Source organism: Prinia subflava, chromosome Z (assembly GCF_021018805.1).
Source record: "Prinia subflava isolate CZ2003 ecotype Zambia chromosome Z, Cam_Psub_1.2, whole genome shotgun sequence".
In the NCBI taxonomy this organism is placed as follows: domain Eukaryota; kingdom Metazoa; phylum Chordata; class Aves; order Passeriformes; family Cisticolidae; genus Prinia; species Prinia subflava.
Genome location: NC_086283.1, coordinates 71,763,851 through 71,789,033, shown reverse-complemented (window position 1 = coordinate 71,789,033; position 25,183 = coordinate 71,763,851). Strand labels below are relative to the sequence as shown.

The 25,183-nt window shown below is 37.2% G+C and overlaps 1 protein-coding gene across 2 annotated transcripts in view; it reads right to left on the bottom strand.

Annotated features, from left to right (window-relative positions):
• ZDHHC21 (zinc finger DHHC-type palmitoyltransferase 21) overlaps positions 1-25,183 on the bottom strand; it is a 43,278-nt gene that overhangs the window by 5,485 nt on the left and 12,610 nt on the right. The window contains exons 6-7 of one of the 2 annotated variants that reach the window (XM_063423045.1): positions 14,345-14,461; positions 467-510 (exon numbers count right to left, since the gene is read on the bottom strand). In XM_063423045.1, the coding sequence (XP_063279115.1) occupies positions 467-510; positions 14,345-14,461 (161 nt within the window). The remainder of the gene's footprint in view (positions 1-466; positions 511-14,344; positions 14,462-25,183) is intronic. The other variant, XM_063423046.1, reaches the window with a different exon arrangement.

Below are 25,183 nucleotides of genomic sequence, written 5' to 3'. Positions count from 1 at the left end.
ATTAGTGAAAGACAGCATGCCCACAGTGCATTTCAGTCAGCTACAACAATGCAGGTTGGCTGGGGATCCAATACTGGACTCTGATGAATTGTATCCAACCATCACAAACATAACTTTTATTTCATTACAACATGCAGCTGAGACTTTGGAGAACAGAAACTATCTGTGTCATCAATCAAACAAAGGCATCTTTTGAAACACAGGAGACTTCAATAATAATGAAATGTATGTCACAACACTGCAGAAAGTATCTTTTGATCTGTACTTTTGAAAAGAAAATATAATTCCGCTGGCGTTGGGTAGGGAAAGAAAGGGAACAACATGAGGCTATTCTGTGTAAAACAACTATTAAAAGATTAGTGAGGTGCCGCTACAGATAGAAAGTACAGTGCACAGTACCATGTAAAATCATCCTAACAGCTACTCCCTCAGCATTTCAGCAGTGTAGGAATTTTACAGAACTTACATGTCTTCACAACAGTTTGACATTTTTTCTATACTTGTAGTGTCCTGTTAAAGAAAAAAAAAAAGCAAAATTTAAAAGTATTTATTTACATTCCTAACTTTTAAAATGTTTTTAAATTCTTTATGAAAGCAAATAAATATAGCAGAGAATGAATTATTAATATACACTGTTTTGACAATAGTTCAGTAGGTTGCATATTACACATATGCCATATTAGTTTTAAATGAATTTGAGATTACACATAAATTTTAACTCAGTCTGTTAACTGATTTTTGCAAGTATGGCATGAAACTGTACTGAGTATTTTGTCTACAATACCAAAGAATGCCAACAAAAACTTACAGCATTATTACAGCTAAAATTAATTCAGATTAATTAACACTGCTACTAATGCACAGGACATTTAGAAGCAGTGTGTATAAGGTCCACTCTTGCCATACTTTCCACAAGCACTCATTTTAGACTTGGAGTATCCCACTGAGATAACCACAGGAAAAGCAAGTAAAATGCAGTCATTATTAACAGACATAGTATTTTGAAAAGCAGGGGTTAGTCAGAAGTTTTAAAACCATTAACTTCATGAGTATTATAAGGCAAACAGCACAACTGAAAATATACCATGAGTTTCTACAGTTGCTACAATTAAATAGCAAATATAAAAATTGTTCTCTTAAAATATAAAAGCTAAATACTGTACAGAGTGAAGGCCATCCTGCAGCTAATAGCAATCTAAATTCATACTTTAATTATAAAATGTGAAAAAGTAACAGATCAGTTTTAGCTTTGATCTACCCCCAATAAAACTTTTAAAATTACCAATAGTACTGTTTTCTGACTTTTCACAATGGATTTCACAAAGAAGCTTCCTTTGTGAATATCATGTATGGGATCTCAATACACATTTATAGTTCATTACCTCCCAAAATCACTTGTGAAGTTCAAAACACAATTAATTGAAATATTTTTCACAATTTCAACTCCTTTTCATTGGTAGTTTGGTATTTCCCTTTCCTTTTCATTGATTCAGGCATGCACATAATGCACCACTCAAATTACAGTAGAATTTGAAGAAGACCAAGAACTAATCTCAACTGTCTCAGACACATACAGACAAAAGGACTGTGGTCAAATTAGACTGCAATTTCACCATCATCTGGAAACACTACCTAGCACTAAAAACCATAAAAACTGTGTTCCTTGATTGTTCCTGCATGCAATTCAGTGCAGGTATTGCTGGGACTCTGCCCCTATCTTTCATGAAGTTTTAAGGGGGGAGGGCACAATTACCCTGCTCCATCAGACATGGGTGGTCCCAACTCCCTTGCCAATTTTTATCCTTCTATTTTACCTCCCAGCTCTGAAGAGTTTTGGAACAGGATCCCTTACCACACACTAAACAGCAAAAATCTTAATTCTGTCCATGACCTATCCAGCTGAATTCCAGCTGCAGTACAGCAAAGGAGAGAAGTCCCCTTTTCTCACACCAATCCACCAGGATGCTCAAGTTCTCGCGGAGACATTTGTGTAGAGAAGGCATACCCAGTGAAGGTTACATAAAGCATGCTGGCCCTGTCATTAGGTAGGTGTTAACACCCACTCAGCAGTGAGGGAGGAAAGGACTGGAGGCAGCAAACTGTAAACACTGCTTTGTTGTTTTGATTCCCACGGATGAACTGCTGCTCCTCTCATATTATGGGCCTGTGTTCCCTCTCCTGCCACAAGCACCAGGAAAGCATTACAAGACACAAGTCATTCTCCTCATTAGGGCCGGACCCAACTGCACAGCCAAGGAATACTTTGCTTCCTTGGACTGGCTTTTTGTTCAGCTTTTGTCAGAGAAAACACCATCTCTGCCGACCACAAAAATTCATACATGGCTTTTTGAATAAAAAGGACTAAGTGGAAATTACTTGCATGGCATTTCAGCAAGGTGGTAACAGCATTTTCATGAGATGCTGTAGGTACTTTTGTAACTGCAAAAACATCTCAGTTCTAGGAATTACTCTCTGGTCAACTCAACGCTGTTTATCAAACAGTACGAAACAATATTGGCATGTTTGAAAGCAGTAATGGCAAATGGTCCTTTATAAACCAGTAACATGCTAGTCCACACTTTAAATTGACTTGTAGCTATGGAATATTTATGCTACCATTTCAAAAGAGAAGCTTTAAAATCAGCTTCGGTTGCAGAAGTAACATCACCAAATATTTTAACATGGCTTTCTGCTATGTTTCTGCATACTGCTTATTCATTAATACACTTGTACTGCTCCCTAAAATACTTGAGTTTTCTGGGAGGAAAATCACAGGTTGGAAACTAGGTATTTTATGTGTTGTCATGGCATGCTATCAAGACCTGAAAGGTTCTCATCAAGGTCTGCTCCCCCCAAAAACTGTAATCTGTTAAATTAACTAAGTTAAAGCACCAAACCAGGAACTCCTCTCTCCTCTCCTCTCCTCTCCTCTCCTCTCCTCTCCTCTCCTCTCCTCTCCTCTCCTCTCCTCTCCTCTCCTCTCCTCTCCTCTCCTCTCCTCTCCTCTCCTCTCCTCTCCTCTCCTCTCCTCTCCTCTCCTCTCCTCTCCTCTCCTCTCCTCTCCTCTCCTCTCCTCTCCTCTCCTCTCCTCTCCTCTCCTCTCCTCTCCTCTCCTCTCCTCTCCTCTCCTCGAATCTCCTCTCCTCTCCTCGAATCTCCTCTCCTCGAATCTCCTCTCCTCGAATCTCCTCTCCTCGAATCTCCTCTCCTCGAATCTCCTCTCCTCGAATCTCCTCTCCTCGAATCTCCTCTCCTCGAATCTCCTCTCCTCGAATCTCCTCCTCCTCTCCTCCTCCCCTCCCCTCCTCCCCCTGCCCTTGCTGCACCCTCCCTTCCCACACCTTCCTCACCTTCCCACTTCCCTCCCATTTCCTTCACCCCTCCCCTGATCTTTAAATTCCCACATATACTTTAGATTATTTTTGCTTTACAGTAAAGAAATTGGGGCTGAGCAGCAAGTCCTTTGCCTCTTGGATACTTTCTCGATATTAAAAAAAAATTAGAACCACATTTTAAAAGTTGCAAACTAGCAAAGAAACATTGCTTTGACGTTTAGCTGCTTAATAACAACTGCTAGTGACTGAACTTAAAAAACAAAATGCCCCTCACACCTTCCCTCCCCCAACACTGCTGCCAAACAGGTTCATTTGAAATTTACTTTCATTTGAGAGTGAACCAATTTACCTTTTAACATGAAAAAGAAACTTCACAGCACCCCAGGAAAGTCAGTAGCCCCTCTTGAGACAGGAGATGAAGGAAAAGGAGAGCACCACAGTTGAGTTTTGACCTATTATTTAAGGCTTCCTTCTCAGACATGATTTGTTTTTCTTTTGGAGACAAAGGACCAGAATAACCGCTATTCTTCTGAATGACAAGGTGGTCTGTTCATTAAGACATCTCACAAACGTCTTTTAACCAGAGTATCATCTCTCTTAATTATGCATTTGATGCATAGCAAGGTTTTGCTACAACATCAGAATTACTGTGTTCAGCCTAAGAGGCTTTAGCTGTCTGCATGTACTATCAGCTTAGATTACTATTAATGCAAATAGAACTCTGCTAAGATTTCTTTTTCAGACTCAAAGCTAATGCTAATGTTAAAACCTTTTTTGAGCACTGGCATTCATCCAAAAGTTTAAAATAACTTGGTATGACCAAACATCACATAACTATGGAGTCCTAGTAATATCTAACTCTAAAAAAGCCTTAAAAATTGCAATTGAATACAAGATGAAATTGTCAAACACAACTGATTAATTTGACACAATCGGTAAAAGTCATGATCTGGACTAGAAACAAAAATTGTTCCTGCACCAGGTTATTCAGAGACACATACCCAATAATAAGCATTTTAAAGCAACTAGAGAAAAAAAAATCACACCTTAGTGAGACAGGAAAAAGAAATTAGAGGAAATAAACACAGGAATAGGAATAGGGCAAAGTGTTCAGATTCTGCTGAGGGGAGAAAAATATATGGTGTTTTTTCACTTTGAGGATATACTACAAGTTCATAATAGCAGCTTGCTTAATCTAAGCTGCTGACACAGCCAAGACTGCTGTAAGTGGAAGGAGAAGAATGGAGAGAGACATATGTAAAAGCCCTGACAGAGTTCTGCAAACCAACTTCAGATTCACTCACAAATGGATGCATCCATGTTAGCTCCAAAGAGAACTGTACCTTTCACATCTATGCTTTTATTTAGCATAACCGTCAAAAAGAAAAAATTAGGAAGATCGCATGCACTGCTTAACAAACTGTACTATAGGATGGACAAACTGTACTATAGGATGGATTTTATCATGAACTAATTCATCATGAAACAAGCACATGGAAAGAATATTTTTTGCTTACTGATTCATGTCTTCAAAGCATAAACTGTATTTTGTAACTTACAGGACACACTCCACACCATGCAGCTACAATCCCTGGTTCAATTTGTCTTTTCTGTTTCTTTAAAGTGACATGCAATCACTACAGCTCTATTAATACTTGCAGTAGTAGAATGTAAGGATTGTGCCATAGTTTCAGTATTTTCAAATGTTCAGTATAGGTGAATCAGCAGAAAAGTATGATGAAGCAGAAAAAGAGAAAACAATACAAAACAAAAGAGAAAAAAACCCCACTTGCAAACCTTCCTGGATTTGCAGCCTTTGTTTTTATCTTAAGATCAAGACAACACATCCTTTATAAAAGGGTTTTTTTTTTTCTGCTAGCTAACATCCTTTCATGGTATGCATGCACATGACAGGTGAACAATTCAGGAATATAAAATACTAAACACAGAAAGAATACATCGTATTTGAGAAATTTTCTTTTGAGCATTAAATACATGTTGGGTTTACTTTTGGCAACTTTTTAGTATTCCTTTCTTAATCTAGACTTTTCATATAAGATGGTCAATTTTATCTATTTTAATTATGTTCAGCCTGAAAAGTATTAGTGCTAAGTTTAAACCCCTATATTAGACTCATGTGCTAAATGAAAAATAAAACTACACTCTGTTACTTCTAGGGAATAGTCCTGCATTCCTCTATGCTCTGATTCAGCCAAATAGATTTCCAATTTACTTACTGGATATCAGATAATGTAAAAGTAAAAAGTAAAAAAAAAATCTACAACAGAGGCAATACAAGCAGATCTGTTAACTTCAGGCTATTTCAAATCCATGTTTGGTGCAGATAGCTGCATGATAAGAAACACGACAAAACATATTATATTGATTGATCCTTAGAAATACCTTAAGACAAAAATATAAGGGAAAACATTTAAGAAAGTTAGCTGTTGATCTTCATACAGAAGTAATTTTAAAGGTCTGATGTCTAAATCTGACAAGCAACATGTAAACAAAATGTATTCAGCCGTTGGAGAATTCAAATATTATTTTTATAGTTACTTTTTTTCAAGTGGTTAGAGGTACTACCTTTACTATAGGAAAAATAGACTAGTAAAAGGACTTCCTTTTTGAGTGATGAACCAGGGATAATTTTGGCATGATATTTGATATTCCTTGCACAACATAAAATCTGATTACATTTTCTAACTTGCACTTCTTCCTTAAAGTATTTTAAATTATTGATTTCAATTAAAAATATTATTATTTACATAAGACCATGCAGCGACCTAAATAAAAGAGATAAGATCTTTTGCTACCTAGAGTGTCTTACACTTCAATTTTTTTTCTGTATTTTAAACAGCTCATAAAAAAGGGGGCTTTTTAAAGTAAACTAATATTTCATTTTTATGGTAAATATGTATTTGAAGATGTCAGAATACGTTCACTAAAATGCTAAGCGAATTGCAAACCTATTTGAGAAAAATAAGATAAAGATACAAAAGAATTCACACAGTTAACAAAATCATATTCAAAGACCAGGACATTACCAATTCCTAAGAATTTAATTTACAGAACTTCATGCAGTCTTCTAAAAAGAGATATACCTATAGGTGGATTAAAGGTATAAAAACAGGAAAAGGGGAAGGGATAAGAATAATGAGGAAGACAGATAATGTTAACATTAAGTTATTTTCTGTTAGTAATTTACAATTACTCTTTGGGGTTATAGTTTATATATACTTTGCTTTCCCTCTGTAATTACTTTATATCTCACACTATATTGTAGCCACATAAAGAATACAATTGCCTGGAAATCCTAATTTCCCCTAACAATCCTAATTTTTAATATGCTAAACTTAATTACGAGGATTAATAGTTCCTTGATTACACTTCTGCCATGTTTGAAAAAACAGGAAAAGCCCTTAGTATTCACTAATCAAAACAGTATTTAATAGATTATGTGATTAAAGATATGATTGCAAATATTTTTAATTACAAGATACTTATTATTAAAGACAAAAAGCATTTCAGCAGAACTAGATCACTTGTCACTCTGCATATTAAATCAGCAATGGATCAATACTGTAAAATACATGAAGAATTAAAAAGCTCTTGATTTTACTAACAGAATAACTGCAACTACATTTTCATTATTTTGAAACTCAGTCTTTGTAAAAAGGTTGAAAAACTATCTCGTAACATGCACTTGCCAATTTAAGGTAAAAAGGAGAAACTGCAACGATAGAAAGCAAGTATCAATATTTTTTAAAGTTTCTAAGGGGAAAAAAGTATGTGGTAGGCATCATATTGTGCATCAGACAGGCTGTTGAACATTATTTTCCCTTCTATCCTTCCTAAAGAAAATAAAGGGAAATTTCTCTTTTCCACATCCAGAAAGTACTGATGCAACAGGATACTGGCATATCACTGTACACCATTCAAACAGTTAATTAACAGGAAACCCTGGTAGCATTAATTAAATTAATAAAGTCGCTGTCCACTTAGTTTATGATAATACATCCACTACCTTGCACAAAGGCCACATGGTATCTATTAAATGTATAAAAGCCTACCCATTAAATAGTTCTGCCCCAGAGAAACAAGTTAATTACTAAATAATTTCAATTAAAAGTTTTCTTTGGAATACTAGGATAAATCACATTAAATCATATTTAATGGACCATAGTGGAAGAATTACGAAAATTTCTTTTCTTCCATAGAAATAGAACATATGGAAAAATGAAAACACTGTTTAGTGTTTGAGTTAAAAACAATCAAAGGTAATCCTTTAAAATTAGGGTTCAGATTAGTCTCTGCAAAGGATGCTGTTTAACTGAAACATCTGGTAGTGTTACGTTGAGAGACAGGCCTTTTTTAACTTTGGAAATGAGATTAGTAGATCAGTTATTTGTAAGTGTCCAAGTAATTTCTAATTATTTTATCTGGGTCACAGATAATCCGCTTTTACAGGGCTCCCACAATGACATCAGAGGATCACTGCTGAACTGATTATCCTGTTACCTTCCACCATCCATGGGAAGACCGGATTTTCCTTTTGTACAGAGAAAGAGAAAGAAGTGGCTGATTGCTTCAGACAGGTGGCAGCCAGCAAAATAAAGAACATCACAGATCCTGAGAGGAAGAAAATCTCATATATGCAAAAGGTACCAGCTTTTAAAAAACAGTCAACAAATTGAATACTTCTTAGCAGTGTCTGGTGCAATTTAAAAACTCACTAGATACGAAAAAATATCAAAATAATCAGAAAAGCCATTGTTTATAAAAAAGCATGCCATGTAATTTTTAATATGTTCTATAGTAATGCCTTGTAGACAAACATAACCAAGAGAAGAATCCTACAGTAAAAACAGAAAAACTGGGGTTTATAATTTTTTAACGCTTAATGTGAAAGACACAGTGAAATAATTTCTCAAAACTAAAATGGAATACGAATGAGAGAAATGCAAAAGCCAGGGGTAGTCTTCTACTAATATACACATGAGCATCCTGGCCATTCTACCTTTTTTAAAAAGACTGAATCAAAGTGCTCTTTTTAAAACAGCTCTGCACCTTCAAGAACCATGCATTTGAAACAATATGGGGTTGATAAAAAAGATTGTTTTCCTTTGTGAATATCTGTTTTTTCCTATGAATAAATGAATAGATAAGCTAGTTATGGTGGTTTTTTGTGGAAAAAAAAATCTGTTACATATAAAAATGAGAGAAAAATTCTTAATAAACACAAGTCAAGAAAATACATCTTGAGAAAGCAAGCAAGTTTCTGGGTACTATTTGATTTATCTTCCCAATAAATTTTATTATTTCATATTACTACGTGAAAAAAGCAAATGGAAATAAAAATTAGCAACACAAATACATCCTTCTCAATACTTTCTTTTAGCTTAAGTGCAAAATAATCTAGATAAACTTTGGTTTTGTCACTTTAGTACAATGTCATTAATAGTTGCACACAACTGTTGCACAAGACAGACTGGGTTTTTGGTGGTTTTTTTTTGGTTTTTTTTTTTTTTTTTGTTTTGTTTTGTTTTGTTTTGTTTTGGTTTGGTTTGGTTTGGTTTTTTGTTTTTCCCAGAAGATTTTAAAACTTTCTGAAATTGACAAATTGATAGATTACGTATAAATCATACTTCTACTGCTTAAGACAAACCACCAGCAAAACCCCGCATCTCTACCTTCTTGGAGTTGTGAAGTGTCTATACTGGAGCTATCTTGTTACACTGTAGTGATGCAGGCCAAACACTGCTTGTGGAGTACAGTCAGATAGAGGAGGTCAGAGTAAAGACTAACAATAATCTTTAAAATTGTTACCTTCAGTAGAGAGTAAAAGAGTTGCACCCTTGTAAGGTGCAACACCCAGAATTCTTTTTGATATGTTTTTCTTTGATTTACTTAACAGTTTGCTTCTACTTTTCAACAATATCATTTAAAAATCACGCTGCCTGAGAAAACACAGACTCTAGTTAATGAATATAAATTTCCAGTTAAGGAATATAAAATTCAAAAATTGCTCTACAATAAATGACAGGAAATAGAGGGGTGGCAAACCAAGTAACAAGCACTAAAGACAGGCAGGCCTTCAAAATAAATGCATGATCATTTTGGAAATTACCACTGATACTGTTTAATTCATGGGTGAAACCAATTTTTTCCATCCAGTTCTCTAAAAACTTGAATATTTTAAGTAAGAATACTAATTGTTCATGAGATTTTAAGAGTATCTTATTAAGAGTCCTAGAATTCCTAATTTAAAATTAGGATTTTAAATTTCTCCCTATTTCAGAGGCTTATGAATTAGAGAGAACCTAGATCCTACTATTTCTGAAGTATCCAAATAAAACTTTCCCAAGTGTAATGTAAAGTACATGCTAGAAGAAGTACCAAAATTCAGGCTGATAACAAAATTAGAGGCAAATAAAGCTCAAGGAAAGCAACTAGGGAAGAAGGATGAAAAGAGTCATGTGCCCCTTCTGACAGAACTGTTTCACATATGCTAGTTTCTAGGGAGAAAGCACTAATCCTGTATACAGAGGCCACCTCAGCTGCTCCCCTCTTCACCAGAACAATTCATGTCAAAAGTTCCTCTAAGGACAGTTTTTGCCAACCAGCTGTTCTCCTCTCATTCTAGGAGAGAGGAAGTCACCTCCTTTGCTCTTTGGCTTCCTGGACCTCCAAATGAGTTATGAATAGCCTTGTGCTAATGATACCCTAACAGTGATACCACAATCACAGTAGTAGCAAGTGTACTCAGAGAAATTACTGTGTGCTAGGTTACTTAGTCTATTAATCACCTTATCGAGGACTACAGCCTCAAGAACGTTCTCCCTGTAAGAGACAAATTTTAGTATACAACTTACAAAGTTTTTATTTTTACCAGAGAGCACATTTTTTCCAAGCACCTTGGTATCTATTGAACATACATAAAGCAGGATAACAGCAGAATACACACATATGCAGAATATATGCATATTTATCTTAAAGACCTTTTTAAAAATTCATCTACTCTTATAACCAATGAGTTAAACAATGACAAGCACAGATCAGTCAACTGTGCAGCAAACCTGAATTTTGCAGTGTCAGCACACATGGCAGAATACTTCACCTGCACGTCATAATGAGCTGCTTTGCTTTTCTGTTTTTAGCTACTACCCCGTTCCAGAAAAACATGATGGAGGATATCAGATATGTTCTTTCCATTATGTATTCAGCTAGACATTTTATGACTTCTGTAAAAATATATCAAAGAGAAGAAAATGCCAGTCCTATGAAAACCTAAGAAAAACTTCTGCTCGTTATTACAGTTTGTGAATCTAGCACTTAGATCAATTCTAGTAGAGTGTAACTCTACTTTTAAAAATGTACACAAAGATCACATATGTAAATTTATTCTACACATTAAACTTTATCTATCTTGATGCTGTGGAAAAAGGATAACCCTCTGTAAATATAAACATAAACCAAGAATCTGGAGTTTTTTAATAAGCATGTCCAGTATTCCTCGGAAAAAAAGGCCTTAGCTTTATATTACTAAGATGAAACAAAAGCTATTGGCTTCATTTCTGGAAAATTACATAATAAAGGTCAAGCAAGTTTACCTTATGGAGAATCAGGAAGCGTTGCTACAAAAGGGTTAAAGTTTGATAAATCTTTTGGAAAGATTTATCTTTCCAAAAATTTTTGCAGCATTTGAAATACAGGTAAATAATAATGTAAAACATCAACAAACCTTAACTTGCTGGACTCATTCAGCAACAGTTTGCACTAACCAAAGTTTAAATCACAGAGCTGCAATGCTTAGTGTCTCTACTATTTAAAACAGCTTTTTTTTCCAGGAGCTGTGGAATTAATCTTGGCATAGGCTAAACTGTAAGAAGAGGCACAAGATCATGAACTATGCAAATGTGTATTACCTGTTCTCCCATACAAGCACAAGAATTGCACAAGCACCTTGCCTCTTTCAAAAGGCCCATGCTCTTGTCCGTTGCACATATCCCTAGGCAGCTTCAGCAATCACTGAAATTAATGTTTTCAAGAAAAGCTATGGAGCAATTCATATGACATGAATTATTTAACTGTGCACATCCATGCCTCCATGGATGCAACGACCTTAAAAGTTACTTTTAAGGTCATTGTCTGCACTTTAATGATTGTGTTCTGCTATTATGTTTTGATCTATACCTTAGATCAAAGTTAATTTCTTATACGAAGTTAATTTCATCACTAATTCCATATCTAATATAGAGCTCATTTCAGATACAATTTGCTTCATTTACACAGGAAGGCTAGATGCTGAACAGTAATTCCAGCACAGTACACAGTGGAAACATCACTGCTTTTTACTACTCATGGTTCATTGCTTCTACAGGGCTTGAATGTCTTGCACACTTAATGTGCACAGCTTCTAGGTGGGTATACCACTTTTGTTGTTTCCCTACTTTACCACCACAGGCATGTATTTTGGGAGTCTGCAAAACAACTACTAACTCACCTGCTGCCCTCTCCTCTGCCTTTTCCAGCTGCTATCCAAAGCTGTCAGTGCTTATAGAGGAAGCAAATCTCCACACTACAGTCCTGGCAATCAAAAGCATTTGTACAGAAAGTTTCTGACACCACTTGTAGACTAAGCACAACTGCACTAAACAGACTTGCTTTATTTGTTTGAAGCCTGACTGGTTGTTGCCAAGCAGATTTCCTCAAAATGACTGTATTGTTTATTCTTGCTAATTCTGTATTTACAAAAAAAGGAATGAAAAGGAAAAAGATAATTGTGCTGCTGGTATGAAATTCTCTGAGTGTGGGATGGACTACACAACCTATATTCTTTAGTGAGTCAGTGAAAGAGCATCCACATGGTGTGAATGAATTAATAATTAGAGATATACCAGTAATGGATTTCTACTTCCCCAGCAATCCCATCAAGCCTAAAAACTCGTCCATGTGACAACAGCCCCTCTGCTATTGTGGGGATAGGTAGACTGCAGTGAAAGGCCTTAATGAAAATTTGTACTTTTTAGCGTTGGTCTCTCACAGACCATCCACATCCACAGTAATTGTAAAATGTTTGTTTCACAAAGTTTGGCAAACAAAACAGAAAAGAGTGTCCAGGCATACTACAGCTCAGTGATTATGATTCTGCAGAAAAACTGGGCTTAAAAATGCTATTACCCCACACCTGTTCCAGTGTAGCTGCCAGCTCTGTGAGTGAACAGGATGTACTTCACAGCATAGCATACAATTGACAAAAAAGAGACTTGAGAGCAGTTTATAAATAGAGTGCAGTGGTGGCAGCAGCTGGAAGTGTTAAGGCTCAGGACAGTGAAGTTACACCTGGACACTTGTGCTTGCTGCAGTGGCAGCGCAGTCAATATCCCATGTCAGAACAGAAACAGCCCAGGTTTCAGATATATCTGATAGAAATAGAGTCAGTCTTTGAGATCTTATTTCATATCCAGTCATAGAATCTGAATGGATGCTGATGGTCACTGCTAAAATTTTGTCCAGCTTCTGGCAGCACACAGAATAGAATGATAAACTTATTGTCTGTTCCTTGTTTTCTTCTATATCCTATCTGTGGTTTAGTGCAGTACTGATCAGATGGGTTTTCTGATCCTTCTCATATATATATATATCAGGAACTAAAAAGACATTAGTATTTCAGTATCTGAACAATTAGGCTCACTAAGTTTCTGTCTCTGTCTCACCTGTTACTGGTGAGCAAAATTCACCACTTCAGCTAGATAACCACCAAAGTGGTGGTCTAGAAAAACATCCCAGCTCTAGATGATGCAGACATAAAGGCAACATTTAAAAAGGGAAGAGAAAACCTGTCAGCAAGACCCTGGAACAGAAATCAGGCACACAGTACGGGTACACAAAAGTAAATCTGTTGACCTGAGGGTTGAGAGTAAGTGCAGAACACATTATGGTAGAGTAGCTGGAGAATGGTGATAATAATAGAAAGTGTAACTACCATGACAGGAAAAGCAAAAGGCAGTAAATATGTAGAGGTCATGCAGTAAAACCAAAAAGCAGTATTACTGCTTTATCTAACATAATTAAAAACTACACTGTAATTCTTTTTGCTTTATTCCATACAACAAAAGTACACAATACAGTTGAGAGGTTTTCCATTACGTACTTACAGAAGTTAGTACTGTGCAAACCTTCTAAATTCCAATATGAAATCTCAAGCATATCTCCAAAAGCTGTAGCAACAAAGATGTTGCCATCTTGTACATTATTGTCTTTAAAAAAAAGTTCAGCAGGCAAGATCATAGACTCTTTTAACATGTACATATCTAACAAAGGTACTCTGTCATGTTGAACAATATTTTAAATATTTGTATGGATTCTCAAGATAACTTTAAGGAATCTGCTGGTGGCTATTAACTTCTAATGTACAGAACAGGATGTTATGCCAAAAGAAGCTTGTTTCTTGTATGTATTCATTACATTGCCAAATTCATTTAACTGGAAAATTTTTCAATGCTGAGGATTTTTTTTTCTGTGTATCTAAATGCAGAATATACATCTGGACTGTAAACTGCATGATTACATTCAATAGTTTGGCAAATAAAGAGATGAACATAAGCATGTTTATCAAAATACTTAACAAAGACACTTGGTTCTCAAAATCCGATTTGTCAGTTAGCTTCACTCTCACATAATTTTGACCAGGGTACACAAGAGTTTAAAATAAAAACAAAAATCAACTACATACCTTGTACACTGCGCAATTCCAGGACAAGGTATGAGTTTATTTTACTACAACAAATCAGGAAACTGACTTGATCTTGGAATTATTAGACACTTGCTTGTCAGAAAGCTTATTAGATTTCACTAGCATTAAGAGGCTTGACAGACCACATATCAAACATGTCCTTCATAATGCAAGTGTTTTTTAGTCTTCCCTGAAATGCAATCTGCTTTTCTGCTTTGACTAACTGTACTGAAAATAAAACTAATATATGTTTCTAAAAATAGATACTTACAGTGAAAATACCCATTAGCTGAGTGTAAAAGAGTCGACTTATTCCACCTAATATTATTAGACCCATGAAGGCAGATATTCTTAGGAGAGCAAGTTCATGTCTAAATACAAACACATCCTAGAATGAGACAGAAAGAAGAGACTTTAGCAGTTAGAAATTAATTAAAGTCTTTGAACCAAGTGGAAATACTAGGTAACTGTTGTAAGAGGTGTTCTCAAAGCCTTAAAGTTGAAGGCAAATATTGGATTTTGAGTTACATTGCACGTCATTGATATATTTATTTATGTTTTAAAAGCAGAAACCAATAATCTTTTCTTTATACACGTTAACAACTGGGGGGTTATTTTGCCAGACTGTTGAAAAAAACTCCTTCAAGTAGTTAAGGTTTTGGGAATAGCTCAAGCTCAAATGGGTTATTTCTGAATCTTCCACTTCAAACTGTGCCAGACTACCACACAAAAGCTATATAATACAAGAAAACTACTCTGTTAAATGGTCTGATTTATTTAGACTCTTATACCTTGGCTACTAGGCACAGCACATTTAATTTTTACATCACCTCTTCTGAAAGAAAAACAATATTCCAAGACTGACACTTGAAGATTGTACCCATAAAGTCCAAGTATCTGTACTGGATTGTTCTCAATGTAATCCTGTCTATTACCCAATATAAACTTATCTCCAACTTTTAAATTTTGACCTTGAGTGCATTACTGCCACTTTGCATAAGGGTGAACAGTACAGATACTTCAGGGTACACAGGAATATGGATGTATTTGATCAGCTGCATTGGAAAGTCTGTTCTCATTCGGCAGAAAATATGAAAAGCATTAAAGAGTGTTATGTAATGACTTCAAAGCATAGAGCACCTTATTTTTATCACAGGAGATCATTTTTATGTGGCAGTTACATTAGGTGTACCATGAGTTCAGACCCCATTCTCCTATTTTTAAATTACAATTACATTTCCAAGGCTGTCTTTTGAATATACACATCTGGTTTTCCACTTACAAAAGCTAAATCATGGCAGTAAAGTGTTAAAACCTTTCAAGTGAACTTTAAATTACAACCAGTATATAGAACAGAACTGAATGAAAAAACAAAACAAAATGAAACAAAACAAAAACCCCCACACCAACCAACAAAATAACAACAAAAAATAAACACCCCTCACACCCAACACTGCTTATCTTCAACCACTAAAACTTTAGGAAGAAGGATGCTAGTTTTTAATTAAACAGAGAATAAAGTAAATTATGTTTGGGGAAAAAAACCAAAAAAACAAAACAAAACAAAACCAAAACCAAAACAAAAACAAAAACAACAACAAAAAAACCACACAAAAAATTCATTTAAGTAATTTCCATGAAGTTTCAAAATATTACTACAAGTAGAAATCACTAGTTAAGAAGCTAAACCAGAAAAGAATCCTCAACAGTCTTTTCTGAATTATTGTAGTGGTGCACCACCTCTCCCCTCTCTTGTTAATACTTGCCTTTCTTGCTGCTATAGAAAAAATGTTAATTTCCATTTCTTTTAACCCTTCTTTCTTATTTGATGAGTTAATTCAAAGATAAATCAACACAAAATAAAAGCGGCCACACTATTCTTTATTCCCCTTTCCATTAGCTAATGAAATCATTAAAGAAAAGCAAGACAAGACACAACTTCTACTAGTTGTAAAATACTTCTTCTTCATTATCTTCATTGATATGTTTTATTATATTAGAAATGTTTTGATGTATTCAAGCTCAACTTCACAGAAAACAATAAAATGTGAGAGAAGAGTGCCACCAGCAAAGTTACATTCTGAATCTAGCATGACACTCCCCCATTAGCACCCCCTACAACTTTAATTTAGAAGAGTTCCTTCTCTTGAGCACCATTTTCAGCACGAAAAAAACACATTACCAAAAACATGACAAAAGAAAATCCTAGCATACAGAAGAGAAGCTGCATTTTCATCTGCCTTAACCCACATTAAACTAGAGGTACAAAAAAGGATAGGCCTTTCACACTAAAGATCATAGAATCATAGAATCACATAATGGTCTGCATTGGAAAGGACCTTAAAGATCACCTAGTCCCTAGAGCTCCCCTGCTCGAGAAGGGACATCTTTCACTACAGCAGGTTGCTCAGACATCCATCAAATCTGGCCTTAAATACTTAAACACTTCCAGGGATGAGGCATCCATAAATTCTCTAGGCAAATACTTCCAGTGCCTCCTTAGCCTCTGTGTAAAGAATTTCTTCTTAATATGTAATCTAAGCTTACTCTTGTCAGTTTAAGGCCATTTCCCCTTGTCCTGCCAGTACATAGTCCTGTAAATAGAAGCTCTCTATTTTTCTTGTGGTATCCTCTTAAGGGTTGAAAGGGACCACCTCAGATCATCCAGTCCAACCCCCCTGACAAAGCAGGGTCACCTACAGCAGGTGACACAAGAATGCATCCAGGTGAATTTTGAGTGTCTCCAGAGAAGGAGACTCCACAACCTCCCTAGGCAGCTGTTCCAGTGCTCTGCCACCCTCAGTGTAAAGAAGTTCTGCCTCATACTGAGGTAGAACCTTTTGTGCTTTAGTTTATCGCCACGGCTCCTCATCCCGTTGCTGGGCACCACTGAAAAGAGTCTGGCACCATCCTCCCACACCCACCTTTGAGGTATTGCTATGTATTGATGAGAGCCCCTCTCAGTCTTCTCTTTTCCAGACCAAACAGGCCCAGTGCCCAGAGTCCCTCCTCATAAGAGAGAAGCTCCAGACCCCTGACCATCCTTGGGGCTCTCCACTGGACCCTCTCCAGCAGCTCCTTGTCTCTCTTGTGCTGAGGAGCCCACAGCTGGACACAGCACTGCACGTGTGGCCTCACTGGGGCTGAGTAGAGGGGAAGGGTCACCTCCCTCCACCTGCTGGCCACACTCTTCCCAGTGCCCCCCAGCATTCCCTTGGCCCTCCTGGCCACAGGGGCACTGATGGCTCATGGACAGCTTGTGACCCACCAGGAGTCCCAGGTCCTTTCCCACAGAGCTGCTCTGTAGGAGGTCAGCCCCAGCCTGTGCTGGCACTGGGGCTGTTCCTCCCCAGGGGCAGGACCTGGCACTTGCCCTTGTTGAGCCTCAGGGGTTTCTCTCTGCCTATCCCTCCAGCTGATCAAGCTCCATAGAATGGCAGCAGAGCCATTGGTGGGTCAGCCACTGCCCCCAGTTTAGTGTCACCAGCAAACTTCTGAGGGTGCGTTTGATCCCATCCTCCAGGTCATCGACAAACAAGTTCAGTAAGATTGGTCTCAGTATTGTTCTCTTGGGAATACCACTGACTGCAGGCCTCCTGCTGCACTCTGCTCTGCGGATCATGACTCTGAGCTCTGCCATTCAGCCAGTTCTTCATCCACCTCCCTGTCCATTCCTCTAATCCAGACTTCCTGAGATTACCTATGAGGATGTTATGGGAGACAGGGTCAAAGCTGCTGCTGAAGCTTATGTAGACAACATCCACTGCTCTCCCCTCATCCACCCATCCTGCCATGCTATCACAGAATGCCATCAGATCGGTTAAACATAATTTTCCTTTTGCAAGTCCATCCTGACTACTCCTGATGACCTTCTTTTACATGCTTGGTCATGGCCTCCACAGTGATCTGTGCCATCACCTTTCCAGGGCTGAAGTGAGGCTGACTGGCCAGTAGTTTCCCAGGTCCTCCTTGTTGCCCTTTTTGAAAATGGGAGTGACACTGGCTTTCCTCCAGTCATCAGGCTCCTCCATCATTTTTCAAAGAAGATGCAGAGTGGGCTTACCAACATCTGCCACCTTAGCAGTGCGTGCATCCCATCAGGGCCCATGCATTTATGGTTTTTTCTGCCTAGCCAATCTCTAACCAAACCCTCAACGGCCAGGGGCAAGTCTTTCTTTCTCCAGCCTTCCTCTCTGGCCTCCAGGGTCTGGGATTCCTAAAGGATGGCCTCAGCAGTAAAGTCCAAAACAAAGAAGTAATTCACTCTTCCCTCTCTGTGTCTTCAGTCAGCAGGTTACCCATCTGATTTCAGCAGCATCCCCACATTTTCCCTAAACTTTCTTTTGCTGCTGATGTACTTGTAGAGGTCCTTGTGTTCCTTGATATTCCTTAACACACTCAATTCCAATGGGTCTTGCCTTTCCTTGTCACATCCCTGCATTCCCTGCCAATATTCCTATATTCCTCTCATATGTCACCTCTTTTTCCACATCCCAAGCAAATGAATTCCTAAGCAATTATGAACTGGAAACCAATATTGGGCCCTCAAATCTGTCAAACAGACAGAAAAACATTTTTCTATAGAAAACCAAGGTATATGCCAAAACTGAGTGTTTTGGCAATCAGACTTTAATAATAGAATGACTTACATAATTGTACATTGTAAAAGAAATATTTAACTCCAAGAAGAAGAAAAGATGAGAAGAAGAAGAGGAGAAAGGAGGAAGAGGGAGGAAGGAGAAGAAGAAGGAAGGAGAAGGAAGGAGGAAGGAGAAGGAAGGAGAAAGGAGAAGGAAGGAGAAGGAAGGAGGAGGAAGGAAGGAGGAGGAAGGAGGAAGGAGGAAGGAGGAAGGAGGAAGGAGGAAGGAGGAAGGAGGAAGGAGGAAGGAGGAAGGAGGAAGGAGGAAGGAGGAAGGAGGAAGGAGGAAGGAGGAAGGAGGAAGGAGGAAGGAGGAAGGAGGAAGGAGGAAGGAGGAAGGAGGAAGGAGGAAGGAGGAAGGAGGAAGGAGGAAGGAGGAAGGAGGAAGGAGGAAGGAGGAAGGAGGAAGGAGGAAGGAGGAAGGAGGAAGGAGGAAGGAGGAAGGAGGAAGGAGGAAGGAGGAAGGAGGAAGGAGGAAGGAGGAAGGAGGAGCAGCAGAAAAAGAAGAAGAATGTATTTAGGATGTTGCAGCTTTGCATAAAAGCTCAGTGCAATTTGGTTTTATTATTCCATTTTAAACTGGCAAGAAGATTTTTTTTCAGTTGAGAAAACCAATGAAAACTATAATCAATCAAAACTAGTCAATAATTAATCAATCCCTCTGTCCTAGGGTGACTTTATGATGCTTGATCCCCAGTCGTTTGTTCTGTCTGTCGGATATTGTGTTCTGTACATTTAAGACCGGTTCCGAGAGCAAAGAGGTGGAAAGACGAAGCACACAGTTCGTTTTGAGAAACTGCTCTGATTCCTCCACATTCTGCTCCTGGACAGCGTTCATATGAAGCACTGACAGACTGTGGGACAGATATTTCCTGTGCTTTTAGTTAGTTTAGCTAGCTGAGGCAGAAAAGATTCCTGGACTGTATTTTTCTTTTTTATTGGGAGTGTTTAAACCTGTCCTGGACTGAAAACCCAGCGAGGCCCCCAGACTCACAACTGTAGCCCACCGGGGTCCAGGACGGCATTTCCACTGCCAGAGCGACTGATAAGACACTGAGAGAGAGCCGAGCTGCACACACAGCAAAGACCTTCTCAACTTGCTTTCTCACTTCAGCATATTCTTCATTCTTTGTGCTTGTGGGCACTTTGTTTGTTAAATAAATAGTTTTTTCCATTTTTCTCTAAGGAGATTTTTTTCCTGGACCAGTTGGGGAGGGGCAGTTTGGGTTTGCTTTTCCAGAGGGACCCCATTCAGTGTTTCCTCCCAAATTTGTCCTAAAATAGGAAACCCTCTTTCCATGTGTTTTGAACAGATCCTCTTGTTCAAACACCACTTAGTATTCACCAGTCTCAGTGTAGTGTGAGTACTGAGAGAGTGTGATTTTGGAGTTTGGGGTGCAGTCTATTTTTGCTAACAGACAGAACTATACAGACTGAGCCACAAAGCATACACACAGACTAGCTGACATCACCAATGCATGAACACTCAGCTATCACGGCACAATAGAGTTTTGTGCCACAGCAGCTTTTCTCACATTGCACCAGGCTTTCATATATGGCCTCGGCACAGATGTTAAATGCACATTCTTAACAACATGAGAGCTTTCCCTCAGGTAGCCTCTTTCTACTCTTCTTTATGTCAGCTCCACAGCCTAACTCATCTGTCAAAACTTCAGTTCACATGGGTTGCTGCCACACCCTTTCTATTTAGCATTTCCTACACCACACATGTGCACTCCGCTGCTGCCTGTTCTAAAGGTTTCTAAATTCCATTTAGCTGCTACTTCTATCCACCCAGTCAAACTGCAAGGATTCTTAGTTACCCAAAAAAATGGACAGAAATGTGTACAAGAAAAACTTGTCACAAAATACATTTAGGTCTATAGGATTATGTTGAAAAATAGAGTACAAACCACGAGATCTGGTATCTTTATCTCAACAGGCAATACCAAAACATTTTATAGAAAGAAGTCTCTGTGACAGATAAACAAGACTTCCTCAACTCCACAGCAGAACACATGCCTCGTCTTCATTTGTGAGCTTCAACTGTTATAGATGATCCCCACAATGAATGCTACCAGTGACTAGGACAACAGCTACCACGGCTTTTATGCTGTCATACAGAAGAGAGGTCAAAACCAGCAATGGGTCCAGCTCTAGATCATAGTCCACTATAAGATCACTGCTTCCAAATTCAACTCTCTTTGTACCCTACCAACAATAACAACAGCAAAAAAGCTCAAAAACATATAACAAGTCCCTGCCCTGTAGATTATTGTGTTACTGTTTTCAATGGTTTAAAGTATTCCTTTAAAGCAGCACACTGTACTGAGGGCAGAGCCCTCAGCAGGAAACACAGGATATTGTATCTGTTCCAAAAGAGACCATCTTCAGTTTTTCATTTACAATGGAAGATTAATTTATTCAATCTCTATTCTTTGCTGAAATATGACACACACAGAAATTATTATACAAGAGAATATATTAAGAGACCCTTTATTTCTTGGAGAATGGTACTTTGTGTAACGCATGATAACCTGTTTGTCTGTGCTCAGCTGTAAATGCCTGATATGTCTGCCACAGCCTGCTGATGAAGTCAGTCTATCAACTTGGCTATGGCAAAAACAGTGCATAATACAAAAGCCAGACTTTCCAGAAAGCAAACTAAAAACTACAGACTGCAGGTTTTGTAGGAAGAAAGAGGAAGAACTTAATTCAATATTCATGTATTGTCCTTTAAACTATACTGTAGGAGGGCAGGGTTGAGTTGGTTTTGCAGAACACTGAGAAGGAAGATTTTGATGTTTTCATTTTTTAAAAAGCTCTCCCATCCTGTACACAATTTTGTGATTCTAAGAGAAAAAGTTTCCTTTAGACTTTCTTTACATATAAATGGACCTTTGGTGATATATATTTTCAGATTTTAATTAATATTAGTCAATATTAATATTACTGCAAAAATCTTTTTCCAAAGTCAAAGACAATGATTTGTAATTGCAGAAACAGGAACAAAATAAAACTAAACCAGAGCAAAGGGTTGTTGTATGTCAGGAGGTTTGGCTATGACAATTATTGTAGCAACATTTCTAGCAAACAGAATGTATCAGCAGAATTTCTTCTGCTTAAAAGACTAAAAACCTTCTATAAATAAGGTAAAATATACTGCCAAAGCATTTACCTTTGCAATTTGACCAGCTGTATCTAGAATCTGTGCCAGCACAGCCATGGAGAGAGCAACTATGTAGTGATAAGAAGTCTAGTATTTATTCTTCTCATCTCACTATTTACAATATTGACTACTTCCTAAAAGATACAGGCTCCCCAACACTTTTTCTTGAAGATGTAAAATTATGAATATTCCTGTGTTAACCTCTGAAAATCACCAAAGCTTGCAGAAGAACTAATACACTAATTTTATTTGAACAATATCTTTTTCTTGTGCTATCATTCCACATAATCAATTTAATTACCATCTCCTTTATTTCTAGCAGTAATTGCACTCCTCCTGCTGGACAAACAGAGGCAACAACCATAACCTAACTTTCCGACCCTGTACAAGTAACAAGAACCAAGACTATTATAAAGCAATTTTCTGCAGTAAGAGGTGAAGCGGAAAGTTTGTATCTATAGAAACAGCTTCTTCCATTACTGTTAGAGCTATCACCCTTAACTCAGAACAGTTAATTAAAAAGTTTGGGGGTTTTCTTTTTCATCCTTTAAAAATAAAACGACAAATTTTAATTCAGAAAGTTATACTAACATACTAATCAAATTTTCACAATGCATTAATCAGTACTGTAATAAAATTATTGTTTCACAATAGCACTAAAAGCAATTTTAATTCTACAGCTTCTGTGTTATATACTACTTTATATCTGAAGAGTAAAAATTTAGATGAAGGCACACTGCCAAAAAATTCACAAATATTTTTAATGAGCAAGACTAAGCTTATTCCAGATGGTTGTTTAGAAAAAAAATTACCCAGTTCTTTGAATCCGAGCTAAACACTAGCCCCTGTCAATTCAGAAAATGTAAACTCTCAGTTACAGCCAAAATTTTAACAAAGAACCACACTTGTGTGACAGGCTGAAGGTACTGCACTCTCTGGAATGCTGTGATACTTTAGCTTCATTTGTTATATGAAGATAAAAAGAACCTTGCAGCATGCTTGCCTAAAACCCTAACTACTACTAAGCCAATATTCTCAGTCCTGTTCATTTGATGTCAGACACAGTTCTGACAAATTATTCTGTGGCGCAAACGTATACAGCATCGCATCCTTATCAACATTCTAAAAAATCAGCTTCATGGAAATCTGGTGTCATTTTCCAGAGAGATATAGTGACTAGGCATGCCAACAAACTATTCTAGTCTTCTCCACTTCATTGTGTGCTCTCCCACTCCACAGCTGAAAAACTGAGAAAGCTAGATTCTCTTCAGTGTACACTGTACTCAACGAAGGTCTGAACAGCTCAGACCTGCTGTGTCTGTTTTTCTATATTGTATAAACATATTTTTCTCTCTGGGGCACAGGATACTGTATATGATAGCACAGATCCATTTTTTAAAAGGAAGAGCGTCATTTGAGCGTCACATATGGAAATTGATAAAGCCAAATAAAACCACAGGTACAACTAAACAAAACTAAACAGATTTCTTCCACAGCTCTCTGTAAACTTAGGCAGCCAAATACAGGAACCTGATCCACTCTTCAGGCAAATACATTAAAATGGATTAAAATAACTGTTGCACACGTATTCTGCCTCCTAACCTGTCACCTCTAAAGGGGTAGATATTAAAATTAGGCCTCTCTCCAAAAGACATAGAATGAATCCTGTTATATCAGCAAAAACAAATTTTATACATACTCATACTCATTTTTTGAACTGTCATCATTAATGATTATTTATTATCACCTCTTTAGGTATTGTAAAACCCCTGAAGTAAACGTGATTTCCCTTTCCTTCTCTTGCACAGACTACCTCCAAGCAAATAATTTGTTTACCCTTCATACTACTTTTAAAAAGCAAGGCTAACAAATGGAACCGTGGCTCGTTACCTAACACAGTGTAATTACATGAAGTAATACATTCAGGGAACATTCACAATAAAAAGGAAATACCCTACCATGACATTATACAATTAAAAGCTAACAACTAACTGTTTCAGTGCCTATGGAAAGATGCTCCAAGCAGACAGAAAATGATTTTCTGTTCCATATTTCTAGAGTCCCTTTAATAATTTAAATGGAAATATTGATGTAGATGGAACAAAGTAATTAAATTCCTTTCTAATACAATTTTTTTAAACAAAGAGTTACAAAATTCCTCAACTTTGGAACATTCCCCACAATAAAAACTTTGTATCTATGAATTTGAATATAGAACTTTTATCAGTTTTGGATTATCCAAGGAATACAGTCTTCCTACACTTTCATTTTCTGCTTTGCCACATCATCTTCACACACAGTTTTACGGGAACATCACATCCACTTCAGACTGATACAGGAACAAATAAGAAGCTCAGAAGACTATGCCCCATCCTTTTCCAGAAGCAGGATTTTTCACCAAGTGAAATTCTTATATAATGTAGGATACAAAATCATATGACAAACTTTAGTTGTTAAAAAAATTGGAAAATGGGACTTGCCTTACCCACAATGAAGGATCAGGTTCCAGTAGCCTGGAAAGATGAGTATGACATCACCAGCAGAGAGTATGATGGGGTGTGGTATCAATACAGAATTAAAAAATCTTCTGCACCTCAGTATTTAGAAAAAGTCTCAACAAAATTTAGAGTGCAATATCTGCAATGATCTTATTCTCTTAACTTGTGACATTTGGAATGTTACTTAATTTTGAACGTGATTTAAACTTGTTTTCTAGGTTTTTCTCTTTAGTGTTCTTGTATTTTTTATAGTCCAGTACAAATATAAAGTTCATTTCAGATTTAGGCTAGAAGTTTTTACGCTTCTTTGTAAGTAAGATGGCGTAACAGTTTTCTTATAAAGACAGAGTTCTAACTTTGCTGCTCTGGCAGTTTCAAGCACTGAGAAACTTTCAAGCAACCTTCTTCAATATTATTGAAGTACTATCTGAATACTACAGATAATAGGCATAAATGAGCACCAGATAGCAACTTTACAAAATAAGTTTCATAGTGGAAGAAATTCCTTAATTTTTTACTCCAGTCCAGTCAGTAAGTCCATTTTGTCTGTGTATACAACTGCCTTTCACTGATGACAAGACATGTAACTGTAACTATTTCTATACAGTCCACATGAAACAAACCAAACCTAATTTTCCTTAATCCACATAACCTTTTCAAAGGAACAGAAAATACTGCTACAAAACCAATGTATATTTTTCCTCTTGCAGAATGATCATGTGTCTTTGTCCTTTCTTAAAAAAGCAGTATCAGGTTTTGAAAACATGATATTAGGATACCTATATATTCAGCATAAATCTACAT